A 24,380-nucleotide genomic window follows, 5' to 3' on the forward strand; every position below is an offset into this window, starting at 1 on the left:
TGATTCTGCGTTATTTAGAGACGCATTTTAGAGATACGGTGATTACTCTTAAGTTTTTGGCAGACTTTTATAACTGTAATGTGTAATTACAATGCAATGATTCTTTCTGCCACATGTAAGTACACTTAGCCCATGTCCTTGGAAACTTGCCGGTAGGCCTAAGAATAATTGTACTGTAAATGTTTGGTAATTAATGTGCCTGCTCCAAAAATTACATGTAAAAATTTGAAATCAAAGGAATAATAACACTTAATTCTCTTATAGTTAACCTTCCAGTTATTTGAATGAGTGCTAATTAGATCAAAAACCCATAAGCATTCTTTTACAGTAATTATAATGATGATTATGTTGTAATTACAGTTACAACAGCATAATGAGATTTACTCGTTAACCATTTCAGTCCTTCATGGAGTGCACATGAAGCAGGTGTTGTGGGAAAATTTCCACAGAACTTACCCAAAGGGCCATGGAGATGTTGGCTGTGACTGCTCTGGAGTTGTGTCAAATGCCTGGAGGTCACGGAGGGAATTGGGGATCATCATAAAAGCACACAGCTAAGAGCATTTTCAGGAAAGGCGAGTGTTTGATCATGTCAAAACCCTCCCCAAAAAGCCTCTGTGTGTCAAAAGGGGAAGGTAAAACTGCTCATGTCTGGCAGCTCAAGCTGCCAACAGCCTGTGAGCCAGAGCTTTGGCAGTCCCGACACAGGATCGGGGCAGAAGTGCAGGAAGGGATTTCCGAGGGCAGAAGGACACAAAGTCCCTCCAGGCAGGGATGGGTATGAGCAGGAGGTGCCATTGACTCCTTTGCCTCTGCCCGCTGTCCCCTCCTGCACCAGCACTCCCTCCCTCCATGCCTTTTGGCTGTGTCAGGACTTTCTATAGGTGCCACCTCATGCTCAGGGCTGCTGTGCAGTGCCCTCTGACTCACGCAAGGAATGCAGGGTGAAGGAAAGGGAGTAGAGATGACAGCAGCACGTCAGCAGCAGGCTGAGGCCCTTGGAACTGTTCTCCCATGCTCCGCCCAGCGAATCACCACTCTCGTGTCCCCCTCTAAACCAGCACCCCGAGGGACACGCTGAGAAATGGTTATGGGATCCAAACATTCCCATTCCTCTGCTCCTGAGCTCCATCAGCAGTGATGGCAGCACAGGTGCTTCTCTCACCTGAGCATTCAGTTTTGGCTTCTGTACCACTTTGTACCATGCACATGGAGGGGCTTGCTGGGGCAAAGCTCTGCTTTTCTGCCCATTTCTTGCATTGATCCAACAGCCAATACACAGGCTCTTTCCCCCTTACTTTCCTTAGCAATAACAATTTAGGATTTTGAACAGCTAGAGGCAGGACAAACATCCTTCAAAAAAGCAGGAAAAACCATCACTGTTGCTTAAATCAACGAAACCAGCCCTGCTGCAGGACTTCCTTCTTCCCTGTCCCTGGTGCTCCCAGCTGTAGAATAAGGGAGGGAACAACAGAAATGCTGAAAGCGGGGAAGAGCAGAATTATTTGCCTAGAGACTGATCCTGCCGTAGGTACCAGGAGCTTGTCTCCTCCCCTGTGAGTTTAACCCCACCCTCTCTTTTTTTATGCTCTGGGCTATTTTGGGCAGGCAGCGAGGGCTGCAGCTCTGACAGATGAGGATACTGTACCAGAGCACAGCAGCACTTGTTGCTCTGAAGAACTACCGTAACAGGGACTGCTCCTCTGCTGCCAGCCTTCTCCTAATTATTATTAATTTAATAACCTGCAAAGTTGTTTACTCCGCTGCTTTCGAGCTTTATCATTACAAATGATGTTTTAAGAGCCCTGTGAGAGTGGTTCAGAAGAGAAACTCACACGCCGTGCAGTTGAAACCTCCTTTTGCCATTTAATAGCAAGAGATCAGCTGGTAGCCTTGGGGGTGAAAAATGACAGACTCTGTTGCTGCTAATGGGGAAGGAAAGGACCCTGAAATTGAGCTCTTTGTGAAGGTAAGTTGCGCTGTGAACTGGACACTGGTGTGACTCTCGGATCGGCTCAGCTTCTACTGAATAATCAAACTTTAATTTTCTGGCGCTGAGTGGAAGCGGTGCTTTGACAGCCTGTTATCTCTTGAACACACACACTCAGTCTGCTTTCTTCTTCGTGACATTAGAATTAGGTAATGTTGTGGAGGGAGAGTCAGAGTTCCTGTGTTTTATTGTTAATTCTCTCCTCGTGAGTTTGTTCTGTTATTCTTAGCCTGCTGCCTGCAATGTACTGTGTCCTAACTTTAGACTTGAGGCTGTAGGCTTCAGGTTTTGCTCTATGAATCCGGACTTTCTTTTCCATTTTTGGGAAGAGCTGAGGGGTACCAGCAGAGGCTGTCAGGTCTGAAATGCTGATGGGCCATAAAACAATAAGGATTGAGATAAGCTGTCAGTCTTCTGATTATTTACTGCAATACTTTCTTTTTTTTCTAAATCAATATAAACTAAATTAGCTTTTACTCTCAGTTTCCTCAGCCTGAAGCTCATTCTGATTTTATAGAAGAGTAACTGAGAACAGAAACCAATTTAATGAAAATATAGAAAAATGAATACACCTGTTATGTGGTAGGGTTTCAGAATGTTTCAAGTTGTATATGACTGTTGGTCTTGGTCTGTGAAAACCTTACTGTTAAAATCAGTGGCAGAGTTGAAACCCATGACAAAAAAACCCTTATTAATAGCAAACTTTGTGCAAACTCTGTCTCAGTGAAGAGCTCAGATTTTTTGGTGTTCAGAGTGTTTTAAAGCCTCTACACACACAAAGACTGAAATCCCCTATGACCATGTAAAATCATGGAATCATAGAATGGCTTGGGTTGAAAGGGACCTTAAAGATCCCCTTGTTCCGATCCCCCTGCCATGAGCAGGGGCATCTTGCACTAGACCAGGTTGCTTAAAACCTTGTCCATCCTGGCCTGGAACATTTGCAGGTGTTTGGTCTCTCTGAGCTTAAACCATCCCTGTAAATCCACAGGATTATTATTAATATGTGGGAGTTACCTCAGACCCTTTGCAAACAGAGCCCTGAATGATTAGGAAAGCAGATTCCAACCCCTCCCTTCTGTCAAGACGAGGGTATGTAATTGCTTTGTACTCCCTGATGGATATTTTGGGCTGTAAGCTGAAATGTCAGCCACATCCATGATGTGTATACATGGCCTCTTCACACATCTTTCAAAACCAGTCAGTTCAGGTGCAGCCACTCTGATTGAGACAGCAGTGAGGTCTTTTTTCCTAGCAAACAGATTTGACAAGTATTTCAGGTTCATAAGTGCCCCATGGATCCTTTGTACAGAGAGCTTAATGTACTAAAAAGGACCAGCATGAGTCCATACAGCCAAACACCTCACTTCTTACAAGTTGTTTCTACCAAATTGAGTCTAATGGAGATGTTTGAGGGCTAAAAAATAGGCTGGTGAGGTTGTTTGGCACTCTGTCATCAGTCAAAGGTGTGCTGGAATGGAAATCTGTAGCTACTGATTTGTTTTAGTGCTCACACTGTTTCACCAAGGCTGATATGGATGTTTGTGATTTGTGGTTCTTTGACTGCATCAGCTGTTAAAATGAAGGTCATTGCTCAGATTCATTGTGTGAAGCTCTGGATCCATAAGATACTGAGAAAAATGAGCACTGAATTAAACCAAGCCTTGCCACAACCTGAAGATTTATAACTCCAGAAAGAACATTTTTAGTAATGTGACTTCCTGCATAATGCATATTACAGAATTACATAGAGACTCACATAAAACTCAGAGCTGGAGCAAAAGAATTAATTGGTATCCTCCTGGAGACTTTCCATTTAGGTTGAAAAATTGCAATTCTTGATGTTTTGGAAAGGTGCCATTAATTTAATTAAAAGTTTAAAAGGTTGTATAGTAAAGCATGTAACCGGAGTATTAAATTATACATCTCAGAAGTTCAAAAATAAAAAGAAGAACATCCAAAGGAGAGATGAACTGAAAGCTGAAAAATAGGAGCATGTAAGAGAATCATGAACAGGTAAAAACTTTTCTGGAGGATGATTTTGCAAATAATAGGCTGTTAGTTAGGGGAGATAAACACAAGGCTGATCCAGGAGACTCTCTGCAAAGGAGAATATACTTATTCTGTCTGTTTTAAGGCTGGAAAGAACAGAAAAGTGGCAGCTTCTGGAGGACCACGAGACACTGGGACAAGTGGCAAATGTAAATATACTGGACCACACTCGACACAAGTTCTAACAGCAGGGGATGTTTGGATCAATAAGCAATTCCTCATTTGATTTTTGTACAGCTAATAATTCAGCCAAGGAAAAGAGTTCTGTCCTGCATCCTTGAATGAACACAGAGAAAACACAGAGAACAGTGAGAAAATATAGGGCAGTAGATGTGGCCTGGTGGAAACTGTATCTTCCACACGCCCAAATAAACCAGAAAGGGCTGTTTTTTTACCAGCCACAGTGTCTCTAATAAAAGCATTTTCTGTCTCAGGTTAAAAAAAGAAAGGTGTTACACAATTGCTCTATTTCCCTTTTCTGTTTATCAACCAGGAGCGCAGGAGCCTCAGACAGACAAGCAGAGAGCAGGGTTGTAACCAAAAGAGCTGCTCTGTAACCTAATGCAGGTTGGCTCAGGATCTCCTGAGCCGCACAGACGGGCTGGGCACCACCAGGACACAGCTGAGCTGCTGTTGCAGGGACAGGTCAAGTGGTTATCACACCTATTTGTTATCATCCCCATTGATTTCACTCTTTTTTCTAACGGTGCCCTAACCTGGATCTGTGAGATGTTTTTTTGTGAACAAGTGTTTGTTCTTGCAAGGTGCTTGATTGAGGGCAAATCCCCCCCAAATCTGGGGCAGGACACAAGGAGAGAGATGGTGGGAGTGGTGAGGTCTGCCAGGGAGATGGTGCTGCCTTGATCAGATATGCCACTTGTGTGAACAGGACTTTGCTGAAACTCTCCAGCAGCAATTCCCTCTCTAAACTTGTTTGACAGGGAATTGGAAGAGGCTGCCAGAGAGAAAGGTTGGATGCATAGTGTTGTGAGATGCTGGTGGCCAAAGGTCTGGGGAAGTGAACATTGGGAAGTAGTGGTTGCTCTGTGCTTAACCCAGCTTGTGTTAACTCAGGCTAATTGCAATCCTCTGTGTGCTGGAAAAGCAAAGTGCTTCTGGATAAATGACAGTGACACCCTGATGGAAGGTATATTTAGCTTTTCCTGGCAGCCTTGCACCTGTGTACATGAACATAATGACTAAACTGAAATAGTGCTCCTTTTACATGAAGTAATACAATTAGAATTCATAAGGGAGGACCACAGAACTTTTGTGGCTTCTCTCTGTTTGCAATGGAAACAGGTGTTTGGATGTACATTCCTTGCCTTTCAGGATTAGAGTAGTACCTAAAATCTATAAAGTTAATTTTAAAGTCCCTTCCAACCTAAACCATTCTAGGATTAGATGAGCAAGAGCTTTTGCTTGAAATGTGTGAGCAGTTCTCCCACAGTGTTCACCCACAGTCACACTGAACACCCCTCTAGGGAAAATGTGAAGGTGCTGCAAGTGTACAAATCAAAAGAGACCTCTCAAAGGCCTTGAGTTTCTACAATCACTACTTCAGACATTTAACATGTCCCTGTTTGCCAGCTGGCAAACAGACTGGGTTTGTTAGGATTATGTCTAGGAGTGATGGCAAGATTGCACCAAAATTAGTATTCCTGAATGAATGGGTTTGTCAGAGAGCCTGGCTGCCAGGACAGAACAGTCATCAACAGTGTGCTCCATCAAAATCCCAGGAGCTGCTGCTCTCAGGAAGGTGTTACTGCCCCTCTTTTGGACACAAATATCCCAGAAATTTTCTCAGGGAGGTGTAATTGTTTTTTTTTTTTGTTTTGTTTTTTTTGGTTTTTTTTTTTTTTTTTTTTTTTTAAATTCTGGGTGTTTAATTGGTGAACTTTCTGGGTGCATTTTCTGGATTTTTTTAAAAAATGTTTTTTCTGCTGAAAGGTGATTTCAACCCAACCTTGGTATTGATTTTGGTGACGTGTGGTTACATAGCTTTAGAGGAAGATACAAATAAAAATGTTACACCTTTTATAAGCAATTGCCCCCCGCTATTAAGATTTTTGTGGTTTCAATGTAAGAGGTCACTGATAAGAAATCTGATTTCAGTTTCAGAATTTCAGGGTTATCACAACCAATACTGGCTTTGCAAACTGGGAGAGATAACTTGTTAGGAACCTTTTAACCCTCTATAACAGTACAGGCTCTGCAGTGTGTTTCATTCATAGACTGCCCTCAAATAGCTTTTCATTGATGAGTGGAAATCAGAATCAGATCTGGAGGGCTTGAAGTCAATTTCTGTTTCTTGAGAAGTGTGGGTATTATGAGCTCAGCTTGGCTTTCATACAAAATCATTCCCATGTTTAGCTAAACTTTCTAGATAAAGAGGAAATAACAAAGACAAAAAAAGCACAAGGAAGAATAATGATACTGAAACATCTGGTCCAACCTGTCTGGTGCTCCAAGACTGACAATAACATTTTTTTGTTGCCAAGCCTTTCACATTTTGAGGGAACCACAACCACCCTACAAAGCAGATAAGTACAGTGTGTGCAGTCTCTGACACTTTTCAGCTGTCACCCTGGAGGTGGTATGAGCACAGGGTGTATTGTGTATCTTGAATTTTTACCTTTTGGAGCTGCCAAGCAGGTGATGGGCACCATGGTTTGTGTCTCTTCAAACTTCTTTTGGTGAGGCAGTGCATGATCAGCAGCCTGAGTCTTCTCTTCCAGTGTACTGGCCTTGTGCTTTGGTATTAAGGTTAAAAAATTTACAAGGGTTACCAGTAATCTGGACACCAGGGAGGCAAATAATTTTTGTAGGTTTGTATAAACGTCTGTAAATGAGTTTCCTCAGTTCCATTCAGGGGGATTCAAGTATTTCAGTGTAATAGTTCTGCTAAGATCTTGTCAAATCAGGAGTGACTGGAGTGACAAATCAATACAACTTCACTTCTGACCTACTTAAATCAAGGAAATGTTGCTTGGACTGGTAATTGCTTCTCTGGTCGTTTTATTAAGCATTTTCAATAAAATAACTTAAAAAATAGAGGAAAAGCATACATCTTGGCAAAATTTCATTTTGCTTTAAACTTACATTGTTAAAAAAATAATTCAGTAAATTGCAAATAGCTGCCTAGCAAATGTTTTAAAATCACAAGTTGCTTGTTTTTCCTTGTGATGAAGAAAAACAATACTTTAAAGAAGCTTTAGCCTGGGTTATACTACCCAGCGTCTGTGTGTCTGTGTGTCTGTTTTGTCTCTGAGCATTTGCAGGTTTTGTTTTGCATCAAGACAAGTGCCTTGTTGGTGGGAATACTGGAGACAGGCAGTAAATAGTTTAAGCAGGCCAAGTTTATAGAATGACTTGGCATGGATATAGTCACTATCCCTGCCACCTTGAACCTAGTCTGGAATGCTTTTAGGATTGCTTGGGAAACTGGGTCTCAAGTTAAGAAGGGATTTCCCGCTGTGTCTCCTGCTTAAATTCATGGTCTGATCCTTAGTTTATGGTTAAAGGTGGGTGACACCCTGATCTGCCATGGTTTGGGGATTTTCCTCTATGAATGGCTGTTCCTTGCTTTTTATTAAATTTTATGTCATTGATATTTATGTTAATTGTGATCAAAACATCTGATTAAAATGAAATATATTCTAATGCTTTGTTGAATATGCCCTTATAGATTGGATCCATTCAAATAAATAAGAATTCAGAAACATTCAGGTTGGGCCATATTCTATGGCCACAAAAGCAAATCAGTTTTGTACTGCTGTGGTCAGTGGCAGCAGAACTAAGTGTATTTGAGATCTTGTTTGAACTCCACTTGCTAACTCTTTCCTTCATTCCAGCTTTTCTGAGCCACATAGTAAAATTGGGTAAGTACCATATTTTAATTTTACCATGAAGAACTGGTGATATTCATAATTATTATTGCTTGTACTTAGAAATAGCCACTGGTGTACTATGGATGCTCTATGTTTAGCTCTTTTTCCATCCCTGGCAGCTACCATCTTGTCAGACTCACACGTTGTTGGGTCGTGGTTCAGTGATGACAGTGAAGCTCCAGTAAGTGTCCTCAGGAAACTTTTATTGGCAATACATGGCTCTGCTGAGGCTAATCCAGAACAGCAAATGCCACCAGGATCGTTTGACATCACATCCCAAAAATACACAGGGGTCCTTTCCAAGAGAGCCAGCAGGAAGTACGTCTGCCTGTGCTCCAGGATTTAATGTTGGTATCAATTCACCTGGCTATGTCAAATAGAGTTTGATGGAAGGCTGTGTAAGGATTGTTTAGGAGAACACATGGACCATCATAGCAACCACTTAGTTCTTGTGTGGCACATAATTCTTCAAAATGTGGCAGACACCTGCAAAATAATCCCAGCAGTGCTGCAAAGAAGTAACAGAAACATTATTTTATTAGTAGTATTTCCATTTTTCAGCTAAGATCTCTGGTAGATTTTTCAAATTAGTCCTTTTTGACAGAGTTGGGCAGATACTAAAGGGCTGTGAGTTTTTGTGTTAGTTTTATAAATGAATAACAAAAAGTTTCAATGATAAACTTTTTATTTAGCAAAGGCTAACTCAAAGTCAGGGAGAATCAGTTTGAGCTAGGAAGGGTTTGGTTTTGTGCTGGAATTAATCTATAAATCTTACATGAAGCAGGAAATCAGAGCAGATACCTAAAGTGCTATAGTAGGTACTTTGTAAATAGCTTGAAGTGATTTGTTTGATACAGTAAAATTTCATGTGGAAATGTCTTTGTTTCCTTTCCTTCCTTGTCTCTTGTTCTCCCCATTTTTTGCACTTCTGTGCTGCTGATGTGCAGTAAAACTCATCTTGATGGGGTAATAGTGATATATATGTACCTCTGGAGCTATGAGTTCAAAAATCTGGTTTTTGTAGGTCTGAGGAATTTAATCAGCATCATGTATTCCTGGCATGATTTTTTTATAATAAACTTAAGACTTGAAAATTATTACAGTGGAACAGAAGTGATTCAAACTGTATCCAGCTGTGTTTTACAGTTCCAAAGCCAGTAATTTAATCTAATAATACCTAGGGGTAGAACTTGAACTGATTGCATTTACAACATGTCATTGCTGTTTGTTACATAACTTGATTGCCACTCCACATGTAAATGTAGAACGATGAGTCCATAGGATTTTTTCTCTGACTCTCCTAAATGTAATTATTCTTTGTAAATGAGTATTATTCTATCCCTCTCAAGAATAACTTCACAACTTATCCTTTAGAGTGTTCATGATTTTACCCTTCTATATGTATCACTTTTTAAGTGCTGGTGTTCACTGGCTGAAGGGACTGTTCATGATATAACACATATTCTTCTTTGATTCAGTGACTCTAAAATTTCATGGGTACAGTGTCTTAGGAGGAGATATTCTCAGAAAAGAGATTGGAACACAAAGCACCTGAGATATGGTTTTCTAACACACCACAGAAAAGCTTTGCCATGTTAAAATGGCCCCAGTGTTGTCAAAATATAAGTCAACTTTTTTTGGTTTTCCATTCTATGAGCAAATCAGCACTTCAGCACTTTATGCTAATAAAAAGCAAAATCACAGTTCCCACCATTCAAACCCTCTGATTTTAATTTTTTTTCTTAACAAACTGTGAAAAATATCCTACAAGGCAAATTTTGCAACATGTCAAACTCAGTAATATTCCTAGGTTCTGACCCAAATTCTTGGCAGGATTTCTTTACTTTTGTGCTTTTCTGCCTCCTTCAGTGACCCAAGGCAAGTTTTTCAGGCTCTTCTCACCTTGATAAAATGCTGATACCAGTCCTCCTCCAATGCCAAGTTTGCGCAGATGTGTTGAATCTTCTGTAGGACCAACTTCTCTGCTTTTCCTGCTTCTTCTCACACATTCAGACTCTTATATTTATACCAGTCTTGTAATCCCCATGATTTCTGTGTTGGTCCCCAAAGTAGCTTGGTTCTGAAGAGGTATTGTATATCTGGAGCTCAGGTGCTTCTCCAGTTTTTTTCCCTGTGCACCTAATATCCAAGAGACATTAAAATAGCTCCTTTTTATGTATTTCTGGCAACTCTTCATAAAACTGAAATTAAGCACTAATTGAAATGCATTTCAGAAAGGCTGTGTTATATAAACTTATTAATGTATCTGTAGGACACTAGGAGTTGAAGCTGTCGCTGCTATAGCTGCCCTGGCATAAAGGACATTATATTAAGGATGAAGGTGCTCAGATAGTGAGAAGTGAAAGTTTGCTCTTCTAAATCCTCATTTTGATAGATACTAATTTTGTGTGCAGTGCAGATGACAGAAGCCCATGGCATTCACCTGTATGTGCTTGCTGCAAAATGTAGTTAAAATGTTCAAAGCCTAATGCTCAAGGCTGAAACTGATTTTCATTTACTTTAAATTCTATAAATCTTGCAAACATTTTTATATGGGAATACTAAATTTTCCCCCTTCTTTTTGTAAGCAAGGCTGTAAAAAAGCCATTTCTTGACTATTTTAAAAGTTTTTTTTGCTTCTTTTGTGTTTCATAGAGTCATAGAATGGTTTGGGTTGGAAGGGACCTTAAAGCTCATATAATTCCCACTCCCCTTCAAACAAACACCTTCCACTAGATTAGGCTTCTCAGAAACCCATCCAGCCTGGCCTTTTATACTTTCAGGAATGGAGCATCCACAATTTCTCTGGCCAATTATTTTGTTTCCTCTGGTTTAAGAAAAAAAAAAATCATGACTCAGTTCACTATCCACCAATATCTCAGATGTTAAAACCTATTTGTGATTCTGGGAATGGGGTTTATGCAGAGAGTAAATTTGCTTGATTTAGATACGGATTTAGTTTCTGTTTCTCTTAACCATGAGGATGCCAAAGCAGATAGACATTTTATCAACTTCTGCCACGAGTAAAGACATATAATTGTAATGCTTTACTGCTTGGAAAAGAGCTCATCACCTCCAAAGAGAGTGTGCTGCTGGAGGCTCACAGTGGAGCCCAAAGTATGATAAGCTTATCTTTTTATGTTCCATCTCAGAAGACATCTGACAGCTGAGTTCAGCAACTGTGTGTAATTCAGAAAAGGCTGTTTAGGATATGTTTTAAATGTTCAGCAGTGGGATTTTTTTGGTGAAGGTGTTTTTTGGTTTTTTTAATAGTTATTATTAAAACTCAGGGTGATGCTAGAAATTCTCCAACCTTACTAGATGCTGATAGCAATTAAGCATCCTTAGATCCTAGTTCTGCAAAGGAGGCTGTGCAGGCTGCTCCATGCTTTGGCATGGATTATAAAAAAAAAAAAACCCAGATGCTTTTTTACAGAAATTATGAAGTCACAGTCAGCACTTGCCAGGAGAAGAAGCTGAGAAGCTTGTGCAAGGAGGGCCAGCAATAACTTCATCTTGGTCCTGTGCTTTGTCCTTTAATCATAGCTCTTGTGTTTTTTGGGTTTTGTACAGCACTTAGCATGTCTGATTCAGTGTTTATGTCCCACACAGCCTTTGCTATTAGTAGGGGTCAAGGTTTAGATTAACTTTTCGCTGGCTATTTTAAACACAAAGCTAATGTGTGTTAGGACATTGGAAAAGAAGTAGGGAAGAATAATTTTAAGGCTTAAAAATTGCTTAAGATTGCCATCCTGAAGGCAGTCTTTCTCCTTTAAGCAAATGAGCAAACATAACTTGACTGCACTATCAAATATGTATCTGGGGGCTTTTTAGTAGAGTGGTAACAAGTGTAACAAGCCTGAGAATCACAGAATGGTTTTAGTTGGAAGGGACTTAAGGACTGTTTACTTCAAATCCCTCTGCCATGGGCAGGGACACCTTCCACTAGACCACGTTGCTCCAAGCCCCATCCAACCTGGCTTTGATCCTTTCCAGGGATGCACTTCTCTTTGCAACATATTAATAGTTAAGGTCAAATGAAGTCAGGTTAGGAGTAGGCTTAATAGAAACTACAAAGGTGATTACCTATTGGAACAAACCACCCAAGAAGTCATGCCCTCTCTGCATGTGGTTCAGGTCAAGACTAGATATGCTGTAATGAAGCACACAGAATTAGGGACAATAAAGGAATAAACATGCCAGAAAATCTGCAAACTAGCAGGGCATTGCATTGGAGAAGGTCTTGACAAACCAGAACTGGGCTTGTTTCCAGCAGAGAAGGAATCTTTGATTTCTATATCTCTGAATGACAGTACAAATTTGGTTGAGGCCAGTCTGACAGAAATGATGCTGAGAGGCTGCTTACGTGTCCTGGGTGTGATAATGGATTGTGATTAATTCAGGTGGTGGTTAAATATGAGATTGCTTATCTTAAATGCTTATCAGGTCTGGTTATGCAAGGGCCAGACTTTGGAAGAGCCTCCAAAGGCTGAGCAGATGAGTGCTGTGTCAGTACAGGTCAGACCTTGAAGATGAGATGAGGAAGAGCTAAGCTGGGAATCACAAGAGCTGAATTCCCTTTCTGTCTGTCATTGCCTAAGTCATGCCACAACCCTGTGCCTTGGCTTCATTCCCTAGGAAACATTTCCCTGACATCCATTTTCAGATCTATGTAGTCCAGTAGTATGTCCAGCTAAAACTGTATCCCCTCTTTTCCCTTTATATAGATGAGCAACTGTAAAAACTACTCAGACATCATGGATTAACTCCTGACAAAATACTGAATTAATTCCCAGGTTGAGCTGGTGATTCTCTGTGTGAATTGCCAAGCTTGTCCTTCCCACAACATTTTAACACCCAAATAAAGACCCTGAACCTTGACATCCAGGGCATGCAGCTTTTGTTGTTCTGCATGCTGGTGCATGCCTGTACCTGTGTATTGTACCAAACAAGTGGAAATCAGAGAAACCAGCCCTGATGGATCATCGCTATTGTTGCTGGTGTTTTTCTAGATTGTGACTCAATTTGTGTGGGTCAACAGGCACGTTGTGTTACTGCTTTCCTTTTGCTTTTAGCTGCTGAATGGGCAACTTCAAACAGATGCAAATGCATATCATGGGGGGAAATTATTTTCTTTCACTGCCCTGTGTTTTGTGATGAGCCATTGCTGCTGATTCAGAGTGCAACTGGAGATCTGGTTTGTTTATTTTATTTATAGTGTTTTTTAAAAAGCTCTTCCTGAATGAAGAGGGATTGAATGATGGAATATTCTTGCAGGTTCTAGGTTCTCTCAGAATGGCAGTTTTAGTTGTTTTTCCTGTGCTCAGTTCTTTTAAAGCCCAGGACACGCCAAGAGGGTCCAGTGTACCAGCCCCCCTACTAATTAAGTCTATTTTCAGTCTTCAGTTAGCATTTGGTTCATTTTAATTCACTTTTCATCTTTGAATGTAGACTCACCCATACAATTTGACATGGAATTCTATCTTGCCTTGATTTACTGAGTTGCCCTTTCTTGTACCAGGATGCTCTAAATTTGAATTTTTGGTTATCTCTGAGTCTCGCAGTTAAGCTCTAGATCCAGTCCTAGGGCTGGGTCTTGTCTGAGGTCCAAAAATGATGTTTTCTCTGTATTAGGCACTCAGTACTCACCCTGCTCCAAGACGTAGCCATGAGAAGCTCCTCAGAGTGCACAGATGTAATCTTCCATTACATCTTTCAATTCCATATATGCAAATCTTCAATTCCATATTTCTCTAAACACTCCATAAGTCTTCTCACTATTCAGTCTCTAATACAGGCAGGTGAACATGGATGTGGGAAGACTTGTTTCAGAGTGGGAAGTATCCACTGCCCATCCTGGCTTGTTGACACCAGCAGCCCTATGATCTGTGCTTGTGGCAACACCTTGTTCTCTTACTGAGCATAGTCTATGCTCAATGGCCTTGTGATTCAGAGTTTATCTCAAAAGAGATGATTCAACAATAATAATAAATGTTAAAAATTAAAAATGTTGACTGTAGACAGCTACTTAGGTCCAACCTTGAAGAGCTGAGGAAGGATATGACCAAGATGGGAACTTTGAAGGAGTTATATAACTTTTTTATGAAGTTACATAATTTTTTATAAAGTTTTATGAACTTTATAAACTTTATAAAGTTATAACTAGTCCCATGACATCTCTTTCAGTCTGGGCACCAAGGATTGTTATTTTTTAACTTACTAAAAATTATTTGAATATTTATTTAACATTTATTTAAAGCCATATCCAGGATCTTTGAAAATGAGTGCAATGTTAGTACAAATCATGTTGTGCTATGCTGCCGGAAGAGGGATTTTGTACTAACAGATGTTTAACTTCTCATTGGAAGTGTGAAATTACAGAATTTCTCTTAGTTGTTATTTTTGAAAGACCACCCGTGTGCTCTTGACATTTTACAATAATAATAATAATAATAATAATAAATATCTCCATTTTAGAGAGAACTGTAAGTAAAGATGAAAAATAGCTAATTCTTCAGAGCTGATTCAGGTACTTGAGGGAATTGGGCCTAGCTGTATACAAATGTATAGAAAATGTTCAGAAATTCCCTTGCCAAATGCTGGTTTCTCAATTACCTGATTAACCTGGAGTGTCTCCAGAGAAGGTGGCACCTTCTTTTGAACTCAACAATAAATGGGTGAGGAGATTTAGAGAGCATGACCCTCATGTCCCACTCCATTTCCACCATATCAAAAAGGATTTGTTTAATTTGAATAAAGCAGCTGGGTGACAATGTCAGAGAAGCAGAGTGAAGAGCCAGAGAAAGGGACAGGAGCTGGGCACAGATATCAGTGTTGCTGTCACCAACTCATTGGTGAAGGCTAGGGAATGGAGCACATGGCTGAAAGGTGAGTGGCATAAAATGAAAGCAAATCAACAACATGATTATTTTTTTGTGGGGGGAAGAGAGCAAGCAAGAGATTTTTAGGAAGAAGGCTACTGATTGCTTCTGAGGCAGGTATGAGAGGAAAGAGCAGGCTGGAGAAGAGTTTTGCTCTATGACCATTCTGGGGTCATTGCTGGGCTTTTTGGCTGGTGCTCTACTTGGAGCATGAGGGACTTAGGAGTGATAAGAAAAAAAAGATGATATTTGGAATTGACAGCATGGTCATGGATCCCAGAAGCAAAAGGACAGTAAGAAGTGAAGAGGTGCTAGGGAAAGTGCTATGACATAATTAAGGTATTTTTGCAAAGGGAAGAATAATATGAATTATTTTAATACACAACAGTTAATTAAACTTAGTTAAATTTTGTGTTTGGTTTTATTCGTGCTGCATAAGTAGATAAAATGAGATTAGAGGAAATTCAGTCTGAGCATTAAGTCAAAATTTGTTTTGAGAAAATTATCGAAACTGTTTCCTGTTAAAAGTTTTTAAAGCATTTCAAACTGACCCAAACAGTACTGACACAGAAATTTAAGAAATCATCCTGCACTGGGATACTGAGTAAACAAGAAATGCCTTCCAAACTCCACTCATTGGCCTAACTGTCTTTTCTGTTTACAACATTTATCATACAATAATTTCAGAAGCCCATACTGCACAAAAATATTTGTAAATTCCACTTTTCCTACTACACAGACGTATTCAAAATTTCTTAGTGGCTTTTGTAAAACATCACCTTTTATTTTCTCCAGCATTTGATATTGAATACACAAATTGTTTTGCTTTTAGATGAGTCCCAAGGAATATTTGCTTCATGTTTGTGTGTATGTCTTAGACTCTTGCTTTCACTGCAGGTATTTACATTTATAAACTCAGAACTTGCTCTCTGTTTAGTGTTTAATGAAATACTCAGAAAGAGTGGCATCAGAAAAGACTGCCTTGTAGTGTAACTCCCCTCTAATGGATAAATATGATTGTATGTCTGTGTAGATGATCAGATAAACAAATACAGTAAAGAAGAAAATATTAAAAGTGAAAAAAATCCCCTAAATACTAAACTCTGTAATTATTTCTTTGTGAGTAGCTGGAAACCAGAAAATGTATATATATGGCGTTTTTATTCTCAGGGTATTAAGGCTCAGTCCAAATGCTGGTAATACTGTATTGATAATGAGTTTATTGGGGGGATTGTGGGTTGCACTGGGAAGTCACACTGAGGTACAAACACCAAAGAAAAGACTGTTTGGGCCTGTGGTTTGCTGCTCCTTTGCAGCACAGCTTGATCTGCTCTCAGTGAAAGTCACAAACTCTCATCACATGTCGGGGTGGAGCTTCTCCCATGCCCTCTGCAGCACTGAGAACTTTGGTGATGCTCAAGGAGAGAGGAAGACCCAGTCCTGCCCACTGTGGGACAGCTCCTGGGGGCTGCCAACTGCTCTTTTAACCCACTCGAAGTGACTGATGAACAGTATTTTTATGATGTTAATAAGGTACAAAACGAGACCCCTGAGGACACATTGTGGGGTCAGCTGATATGATAAATGCCCTTATCAGCAACACCCACCATCCAGACCTTTATTTGCAGTGCCTGCAAGTGACTCTCTTTTCTAATACTGCAAATAAAGTAATGGAATTTCAATAAATAATTCAGCCCTGGATCTTATTTCGAGTTCAGCATTAACTTTCAGCACCTGGCTGCTGTTATTATTTGTTAGTCTGATATGCTGCTTAGAGGCATGGAAATTTGGCTGCAATTCACCAACATTTGCAGAATATGCTGTGTGACCAGATTACCATCCCTGGCTCAGAGATTTTTAACAGACATGCAAATTCCAGATGTGCCAGATTTAATTCTTATGAGAAAAACTGCATGCAGGATTCTGGTACTGTAATGGGAGCTCTGCACAGAATTTGTTTTGGAGAAACAACTCCTGTATTTGCACCTGATCTCCACCAGAAGCAGGAATAATTTTGCTATAATTTGCATTGCCTATGACACCTTTTGACAATGATCTATCTCTCACTTTATGTTCTCAGTTTCCCTGGGGGGAAATGACTTTTTTTTTTTTTCCATATCTAATTATCTCTCAGGATATAGAATCATCAATATCTGAGAGTATTAAAATTTGTGTTTTGTGAGTAGCTAAATATGAGTTATTCACAAATTCTTTCTTCAGAGCACATAAAACCACTTGTGGTTTTAATCATTTATTAGGAAGAAACTAGTGAATCCAAAGTATGACTCTGCTTTCACTGAAGTCAGTGGAAAATTTACCATTGGTAGGAATATTTTGTGTGAATACTGACTGTTATGGAATTAGATAAGGTATATTATCATTGAATCGTAGAATATTTTGAGTTAGAAGGGACATTTAAAGAGTCATCTAGTCTGACTCCCTTGCAATAATAAGGGACATCTTTAACTAGATCAGCTTGCTGGGAGCTCTGTCCAGCCTGACCTTGAACGTTTCCAGGGATGGAGCATCCACCACCTATTCCATGAGAATATAACACATTAATGGGTGTGACACCTAAAGGCAAAAATCATATTAAGATCCTGCAGGCGTGAGCTTCCAAAATGAAGGAGCTGCATTATGGATATGCAGAGCATGAAGAGCCACCAGTATCAATAACTTGCAGGACAAGGTCCTTCCAATACCTGAAGGGAGCTGGCAAAAAAAATGAAGAGAAAATATTTACAAGAACCTGGAGTGACAAGATGAGAGGGAATGGCTTCAAATGGACAGGGATCAGGTTTAGATTGGTTATTAGGAGGAAGTTCTATCCTGTGAGGGTGGTGAGGCCCTGGCACAGGCTGCCCAGAGAAGCTGTGGCTGCCTCATCCCTGGAAGTGTTCAAGGCCAGGTTGGATGGTGCTTGGAGCATCCTGGTCTGGTGTCCCTGCCCATGGCAGGGAGTTGGGAATAGATGATCTTTAAGGTCCCTTCCAATCAGGAACATTATGGTTCTCAGTTTATTTGTCTTAAAAAAAAGGGATTTGTGACTTTCTTGTTCCAAGTCCTTACCTCTTCCTATGAGATACTGCATTTTATCCAAAACAACCAAGCAGTAGCTGATGCTTCACCATCTCTATTGACTTTTACTAAAATTGTGATAATTTTCTGAGTACTGCTGTGTCCTGACTCCCCAAATCCTGTCACTACGGTTCCTTCCAGTACTTAAACCCACATGTATAAATGCAACTGATAGATAAGAAGATGACGTGTATAAGTGATGTGACAAGTTAGGTACCTTTTGGAAAACCCCACGAATGTGAGGCTGATGTCCCTGGGAGCGAGAGCTTCTCCCTGCAATGCAAACAGGCAACGCTAGAGGGGATTTTACTACCACTCTATGTCAGGCATGTGCCTCTCCCGAAAGCCCTTCCAAAACATATGTTCTAGTTCAGCCACAAGATATTGGCTACAGGCTGAGCGAAATCTGTGTTTGTATGATGCAAAAAGTCAGGAAAGATTATGAAAATTGTCCTTTCCGGCCATGAAACCTCTGAGAGAAATTCTGGTCCTGTCAAAGTCACAGGCGAAATTGCCATTGATTTCACTGGGGCCAGACTTCATCCTGGGCAGGTCAGAGGGAAGCAAAAGTCTGTGCCACCAAGCACCCAGCAGTGACAGCACGAGCAGCTTTATTGTCAGAGACACTGATATACAGTGTTAGAAAGGATTTTTAAAACATCTTATGCCTCCTCTCTGCTCTGCAGCAGGATGAAATAAATCAAGACCAGTTTTACTGACTTCTTTTGATTTCTTCAAAGCCTCCACTAAATGCAGATTACACAACCTCCTTAGAAAGCCTGCTTTGTGTTTCATTAGTCCTATAATTGCACTATTTTTTCCCCCTCCTAAATCGTTATTGTTGCAAATTGAGCAAAATACTTCATCCTATCCACTGTGGGCATGAACAACAATGGATCATCATCCTCTTTGTGAAACAGTCTTATACATGCTTGAGGACTGTTATGTTATAGTAGAACAACACATGTACATCTCATCATCTTATTGCTGTTGCCTGCAGATGCACAGACTGATGATTCATATTGTGATTTACGTAAAACCTCCTTCACTTCGCCCTCCCCAGCTATTCCCCATCCTTCATTTTGTACGTTACATTTTGTTTTTCTCACATCTTACACCTTGAGGTTTGTTTTGGTGGATTTCATTTAAGTGATTTCAGACACTTTGTTCCAACTTCTTAGCATCACTTTGAGTTTACTCCTCTCCTGGGAAATCCCAGTAAACTCTGTTTGTTGTCAGGAAATTTTGTAAGGTTCTGTCTGTTCCTTCCTCCATTTTGCTAATGGAAGCATTAAATATGATTCATCTTGTCACAGACCTTTATGGTACCTATATTTGTTATGTGTTTATACACTGACAGAAAATTTGATTATTGCTATTCTGTAAGTGTTTTTTCAACTACTCCCACAAGCACTTTGCAGAGATTTCATGCAGGTCCTGTTTCCCTGTTTTGTTAATGAAAATACTGTCTGGATCTGATGTCACCTGATGGTTCTGGGTACCTGCTGCTTCCTTCCTATCCAAAAGTGCTGGGAACCCTGGAAGAGAACAAAATTTACTTGGGTTAATTCGTGTCATTTGTTCCTGATATGTTCATATTCTCTTTCCTTATCAACTTTAGATTTCCATGTGCACTTGTGAGTTACTGTTACTCATTTTTTCCAGTATCTTCCTATATGTTAAACTTATACATCTGCCATTTCCTAGTTCTTTTCTTGTTGCTGTGGTGTCTCACTCACAATGAATTATTGATGGGTCCCCAAAAAGCAAAGCTTTTAAAAGCTGTTCTCTGAGGTTGCCTCCACAGGCTGATGTGGGTACCCAGGATCCTGTGCCAACATCCTGGTGAGTGATGGAAGCACAGTTGTTGCTTTATTAGATTGGAAAAGGCTCAGGAAGAAGTGTAAAGGATGATTGTTTGTCCATCAAGCCAAGAATGAAACTCCTGTATTTTCACTCTGCTACGTCCTGAAGCACAGGAACTTTGTGCACAATCTGCTATCAAGAGCTGTGATGAGAATGGCAATTTTTGGTTTTGAAGAATTTCAAGATTGTGTTCTAAATTGCTCTAAGTCTAAAGAGCCCATTTTAAAATGTTCACAGCATTATTGAACAGAGGCTGTGCTGGGTTTTCTGTGAGGAGGGGAACTGCAGTAGTAATTTTAAAAGGACATTTGACTCCTGGGTGGGCTACTGGGCCACCAGGAACCCTGTGAGTCCTGCTGGGATGGTGTGGTCCCCATGGTGTGGTCCCAGCACCCTGCCTGTCCTCTGGGGCTGGACAAAGACCACAACTCCAGGTGTATTCCCAAGGTGATATGGCCAAAGCCTTTGTGCATCTCTGTCAGGTATTTGTCAAATTCCAAGGGAACTCCTCAAAGAATATTTTCCAATGGAGATTTTATTTTTCAACACTTAATTCTTTTCTAGTTGCTCAAGAAGCCCACAGTCAGTGACACTTCCCTCTAACTGAGGCTTTTAAAATCAGCTTTTCATTTTGGGTGGCTTGTGGCATGACTTGCCAAATGCAGAGAGTTGATACTTGTGAGAAGTCAGCTGCCTTCAAATTTTTTCACAGGGTCTAAAACTGCTAGCCACTCTGGAAATGTCAGCCTGCATTTATCACCCATCCTTTAGCCTGTATTTTGCTGACATTAAAAGTATATAAATTAAAGACATGCTCTGTGTGATTACTTTCTCCAGCACTGCTGATGTTACTTAATGACTCCCACTCTTCTGGGGGCTTTTCCCTTATACATCACTCTGTGAAAGTCAGTCTAGGTGTTCAGAAATTCCTCACAGCAGAGCAGGCTGCAATATGGTCTCTTGGAAAAAAAAAAAATTTGGTACCAAACTTAATTAATATATATATATGTGTATATGTATATGTGTGTGTATATATATGTGTGTGTGTATATATATATATATATATATATACACATATATATATACATATATTTGGTGTAGGAAGTTTTGTTATAATTCCCACTACCTCTGGTTATCTTATACTAATTTCTCATTAAACTGACCGCATGCAAAACTAAGTAATGGATCTACAAATGTAATAGAGAACAAAATAATATCATGTTCTAAGTTGTCAGACCAGTCTGTGCTCTTCTACTCTGCTGATATTTGTCAGTTGTTGTGGAACTTTAGTTAACACAGATATAAGTTGTGGAACTTTAGAAAAAAAAGCAGAAGAGGTGATGGAATAGCATGGAATAATTTCCATGTGATGAGACCATTCACCTATGTCTAGCCTGTAGTTTTCTAAATCTAAACTGCACATTGGAGTTCTCAGACATCACAAAGTTTATTTCAGAGTGAAACTTATTTCATGCAAGAGCAAATACAGTGGCCAGTGGCTCCAACAAAGCCCTTGAGGCAACAGAGACCTATTTGTGCAGGTTGATCACTGTGCATGCAGCTGTTCTGCTACCAGGACCACAGCTGATGTGGCAGATGAATCTGGTCTTCACCTGTGAATATCCTAAGCCATCATGAAATGATTCTCTGGAAGAAGCCAACCTATAGGACTAAGCCCTTCCCGCCCATGCTGCCCTTCACATGGGTACGAAAAGTTGAAAAATCATGATTTACCAAACCTATGGACAATATTTGTCACGTCCTATGTGATACCCACAGGGTCTCCAACCTGCAATTCCACCTCCTGAAAGTCCTGAATGTCTCAAGAGTACAAATGCATCTCTTCCAAAGCTGCAGGGATAGCTCCTTGGAGATCCTCAGCCCTGCTGCCATGCTGCTCAGCTGGTTTGAGCCCAGTGTGAGAAGCTAGCTCCCCTCAAATTGGCCAGCAGTGCAGATCCAGTTCAGCTTATGTGCATCTAAAATATATGCCTGTATGTAATGCCAAGCTTGGACAGCATTTTGGCTGGCTTTTGGGTAGCTGGCTAAAGAGTCTCACCACTTCCTTTTTGTTTTGTTACTGCCCTGACAATCTTTCAGGCAAATGCTCTATTTTTATTTGACATATATGCACATGGTCCACTTCCATGTGTGTGTGTTTAGGAATATATTCCTGCTCTACCTTGCCCTCCTTTGGAAGGCTGCTGCCCACAGCTTCTCCTAGCAAAATGAAGTCTCAGGAAAAGTCCAATGAAATTAAAATGCTGCACAGCAAATTTATTATTGTTTTTATAGGCCCCTGTTCAGGAAAGTACTTAAGTATGTGCTTAAGTCCTATTGAAATCCACAGGACTTAAGAACATGCTTAAAGTCAAGCATATACTTCCTCTAAATTGGGATGTATTTCAGCACATGCTTAAATGCTTTCCTGAACCAGAGCCACAGTCAACAAGAGCGTCCTGTGATACACAGGGCTTGTGTGACGAGATTTACTTCTTACTTGAGACCTACCAGTGCTGCTCTATGAATGTACAGTTCTTAGCTTGCCTCTCCGTTGGTGGCACTCCAAAAAGCTCACTGGCTTTTGCATTTGGACAAGAAGTTGGAAAAGAAAAAAATACAAGAAAGTGGAAAAAAAAAGGATCCTTACTAAAGCAATACCTTGGCATGTCTGATCTCATGTCGCAACCCATGATTTTTGCCTACAATGGAGATTTGTGCTATTGTGTGTGTGGTATAATTACTAAGACAGATTTTTTTTTTCTTAATAGCACAATAAATAGGATATTTCCTGGCCTGCTCTGCATTTCAAATAGGATTTTCGCTTCCCCTTTGGGTTCTGAGCGTAAGGAGAGTAAGTGTCAGAAGGCAGGAGCTTTCCCAGTTTTAAAAGAGAGGGTGTAACCATGTGTAATGTGAGCCTTGATTTTGATTGCAGGGATGATGAAATCAAATCCCTCCTTAATCCTTACTGGGAAACACTGAGGTGAATTAGTCTGCTTGTTTTTGTTAACTTGTTAAAATCCCTTTGAAAAAGAAATGTGTTTTAGTGTCATCAAAAATATCTCCTGCTTTACCCCACAGTCTAGGAGACCCCTGGACCACGTGCAGAGTGACTTCAATGCAGTGAAAAATGAAAGGAGAAGGAGGATAGATAAAACCAAATACATTATTTTCCTGGAAAACACACAGTGCTTTGCCATATGCAATTCTTTCCAGTGATGCCATTTTTAAGCTAGATGCTTAGTCATTATTAATGATGGTGTATTTCTTTAAAGTTCTATATTTTGGGAGAAGCTGAAACTTGCCTTTTTTTCCTCTCTTAAGATTAGTTAAAATAATATACAGTTGTCTGTGTGTATTGCAGTCCCTGTGCATGTAACAGTTGGAATATTTTTGGAATATGTGAGGAAGTTTATTCCAGTTATTTCATTTATAGCAAAGTATTAGCTTGAACTTGAGTAGAGCTCCCTGTTCACATTGGTCAGCTGTGCTGTGCAGTGGTTGGAGGCTTTTGATACTGCCATGACTTTACAAAAATACTTGACACAAGTTCATATAATCACAGACTATTTTTTCTCCCTCCTGAAGCCTCCTTAATTTTGTTAATTGATAATGTGTCCATTCAGCCCCCACTTGTGCACACAAATGTCATTAAGGCTTAATTAATTCACTAAAAATAGCTGAACTATTTAAGGAGGAGCACCTTATAATTAATAAAGGAGAACTTGTTGTTCATTCTTGCCATTACTGAGATAGAGTGAAGCAGCTGGTCTGAGAGTGGGCTTTTCCTGATGTGATTACACTGAGTCCCAGGGCAGGACCTTCACTTGGTGTGAAGGACAAAAACAGCTGGAGATTAAATAGAAAAGCATACTTTTTGAGTAGGTAAACTAATAAAATTATGTCTGTGGGAAGCAATGGGAGCAAAAGCGATGGTTCCAAGATGGAGAAAAGTAAATCTCTAGAAATTCTGTCTCCACAAACTCCAGACTTTTCTATTGCTGGGGTCCACGTTCATCCCACTTAAATTCAGGCACTCAGTGGATTCAGTCAAAGTGAAAGCTGGACAGATTCATCTTTCAGATGTGCATCTTGGCCTTGTCTGCACAGGAGACCTTCCCTTGGGCACCTAAGTTAAACTTAAGTGGGGTGAGTAGTGATTGACCAAAGATTCTCACCCAGAAAATCCTCAGATACATTCTACTTCTCCACAGTCACTATGGGAATTTGCCTTTTCAGGTCAGGCTCTTCTCAATTGGGAGTGCAGTTTAACAACTCTATCTCCTTTATCCTAGTGGTCACAAAGCCTCAAGTCTGTCCCTAGCTGCATTCTTTTAATCAGAATTGTCAGAACTGTCCCTATTTGCCATCATTATATCAGAAATATCCAATATTAGTGGCAGGGAGAGTGCATATATCACCACTTGCTCTGTTTTATAAGTGCTTCATCACTTTTACTATGTTTCAGGGAAGTTGCAGGAGAAAGCTTTTGTGAACAACAGCAGGGATAAATGGTGGTTTTCCAGCTTGTCAATTATTTGTTCTTTTCTTTCCATCCACTGCTTGAGTTCTTGATCTTGATGAAGGTATTATTTAATTCCTGCCTTTCTGAGCCCTTAT

At 40.1% G+C, this 24,380-nt stretch overlaps 1 protein-coding gene across 3 annotated transcripts in view; it reads left to right on the plus strand.

Moving 5' to 3' along the window:
* CLIC5 (CLIC family member 5) overlaps positions 1 to 24,380 on the plus strand; it is a 77,552-nt gene that overhangs the window by 17,614 nt on the left and 35,558 nt on the right. Inside the window, exon 1 of one of the 3 annotated variants that reach the window (XM_085057059.1) lies at positions 1,599 to 1,969. The exons of the other annotated variants lie outside the window; for them this stretch is intronic. Coding sequence (XP_084913185.1) covers positions 1,907 to 1,969 — 63 coding nt within the window. The 5' untranslated portion in view covers positions 1,599 to 1,906. Of the gene's footprint in view, positions 1 to 1,598; positions 1,970 to 24,380 lie in introns of those variants that run through there. 3 annotated transcript variants of the gene reach the window in all.

The sequence above is a fragment of the Lichenostomus cassidix genome, chromosome 3 (genome assembly GCF_008360975.1).
Source record: "Lichenostomus cassidix isolate B80296 chromosome 3, HeHo_3.0, whole genome shotgun sequence".
Lineage (NCBI taxonomy): Eukaryota > Metazoa > Chordata > Aves > Passeriformes > Meliphagidae > Lichenostomus > Lichenostomus cassidix.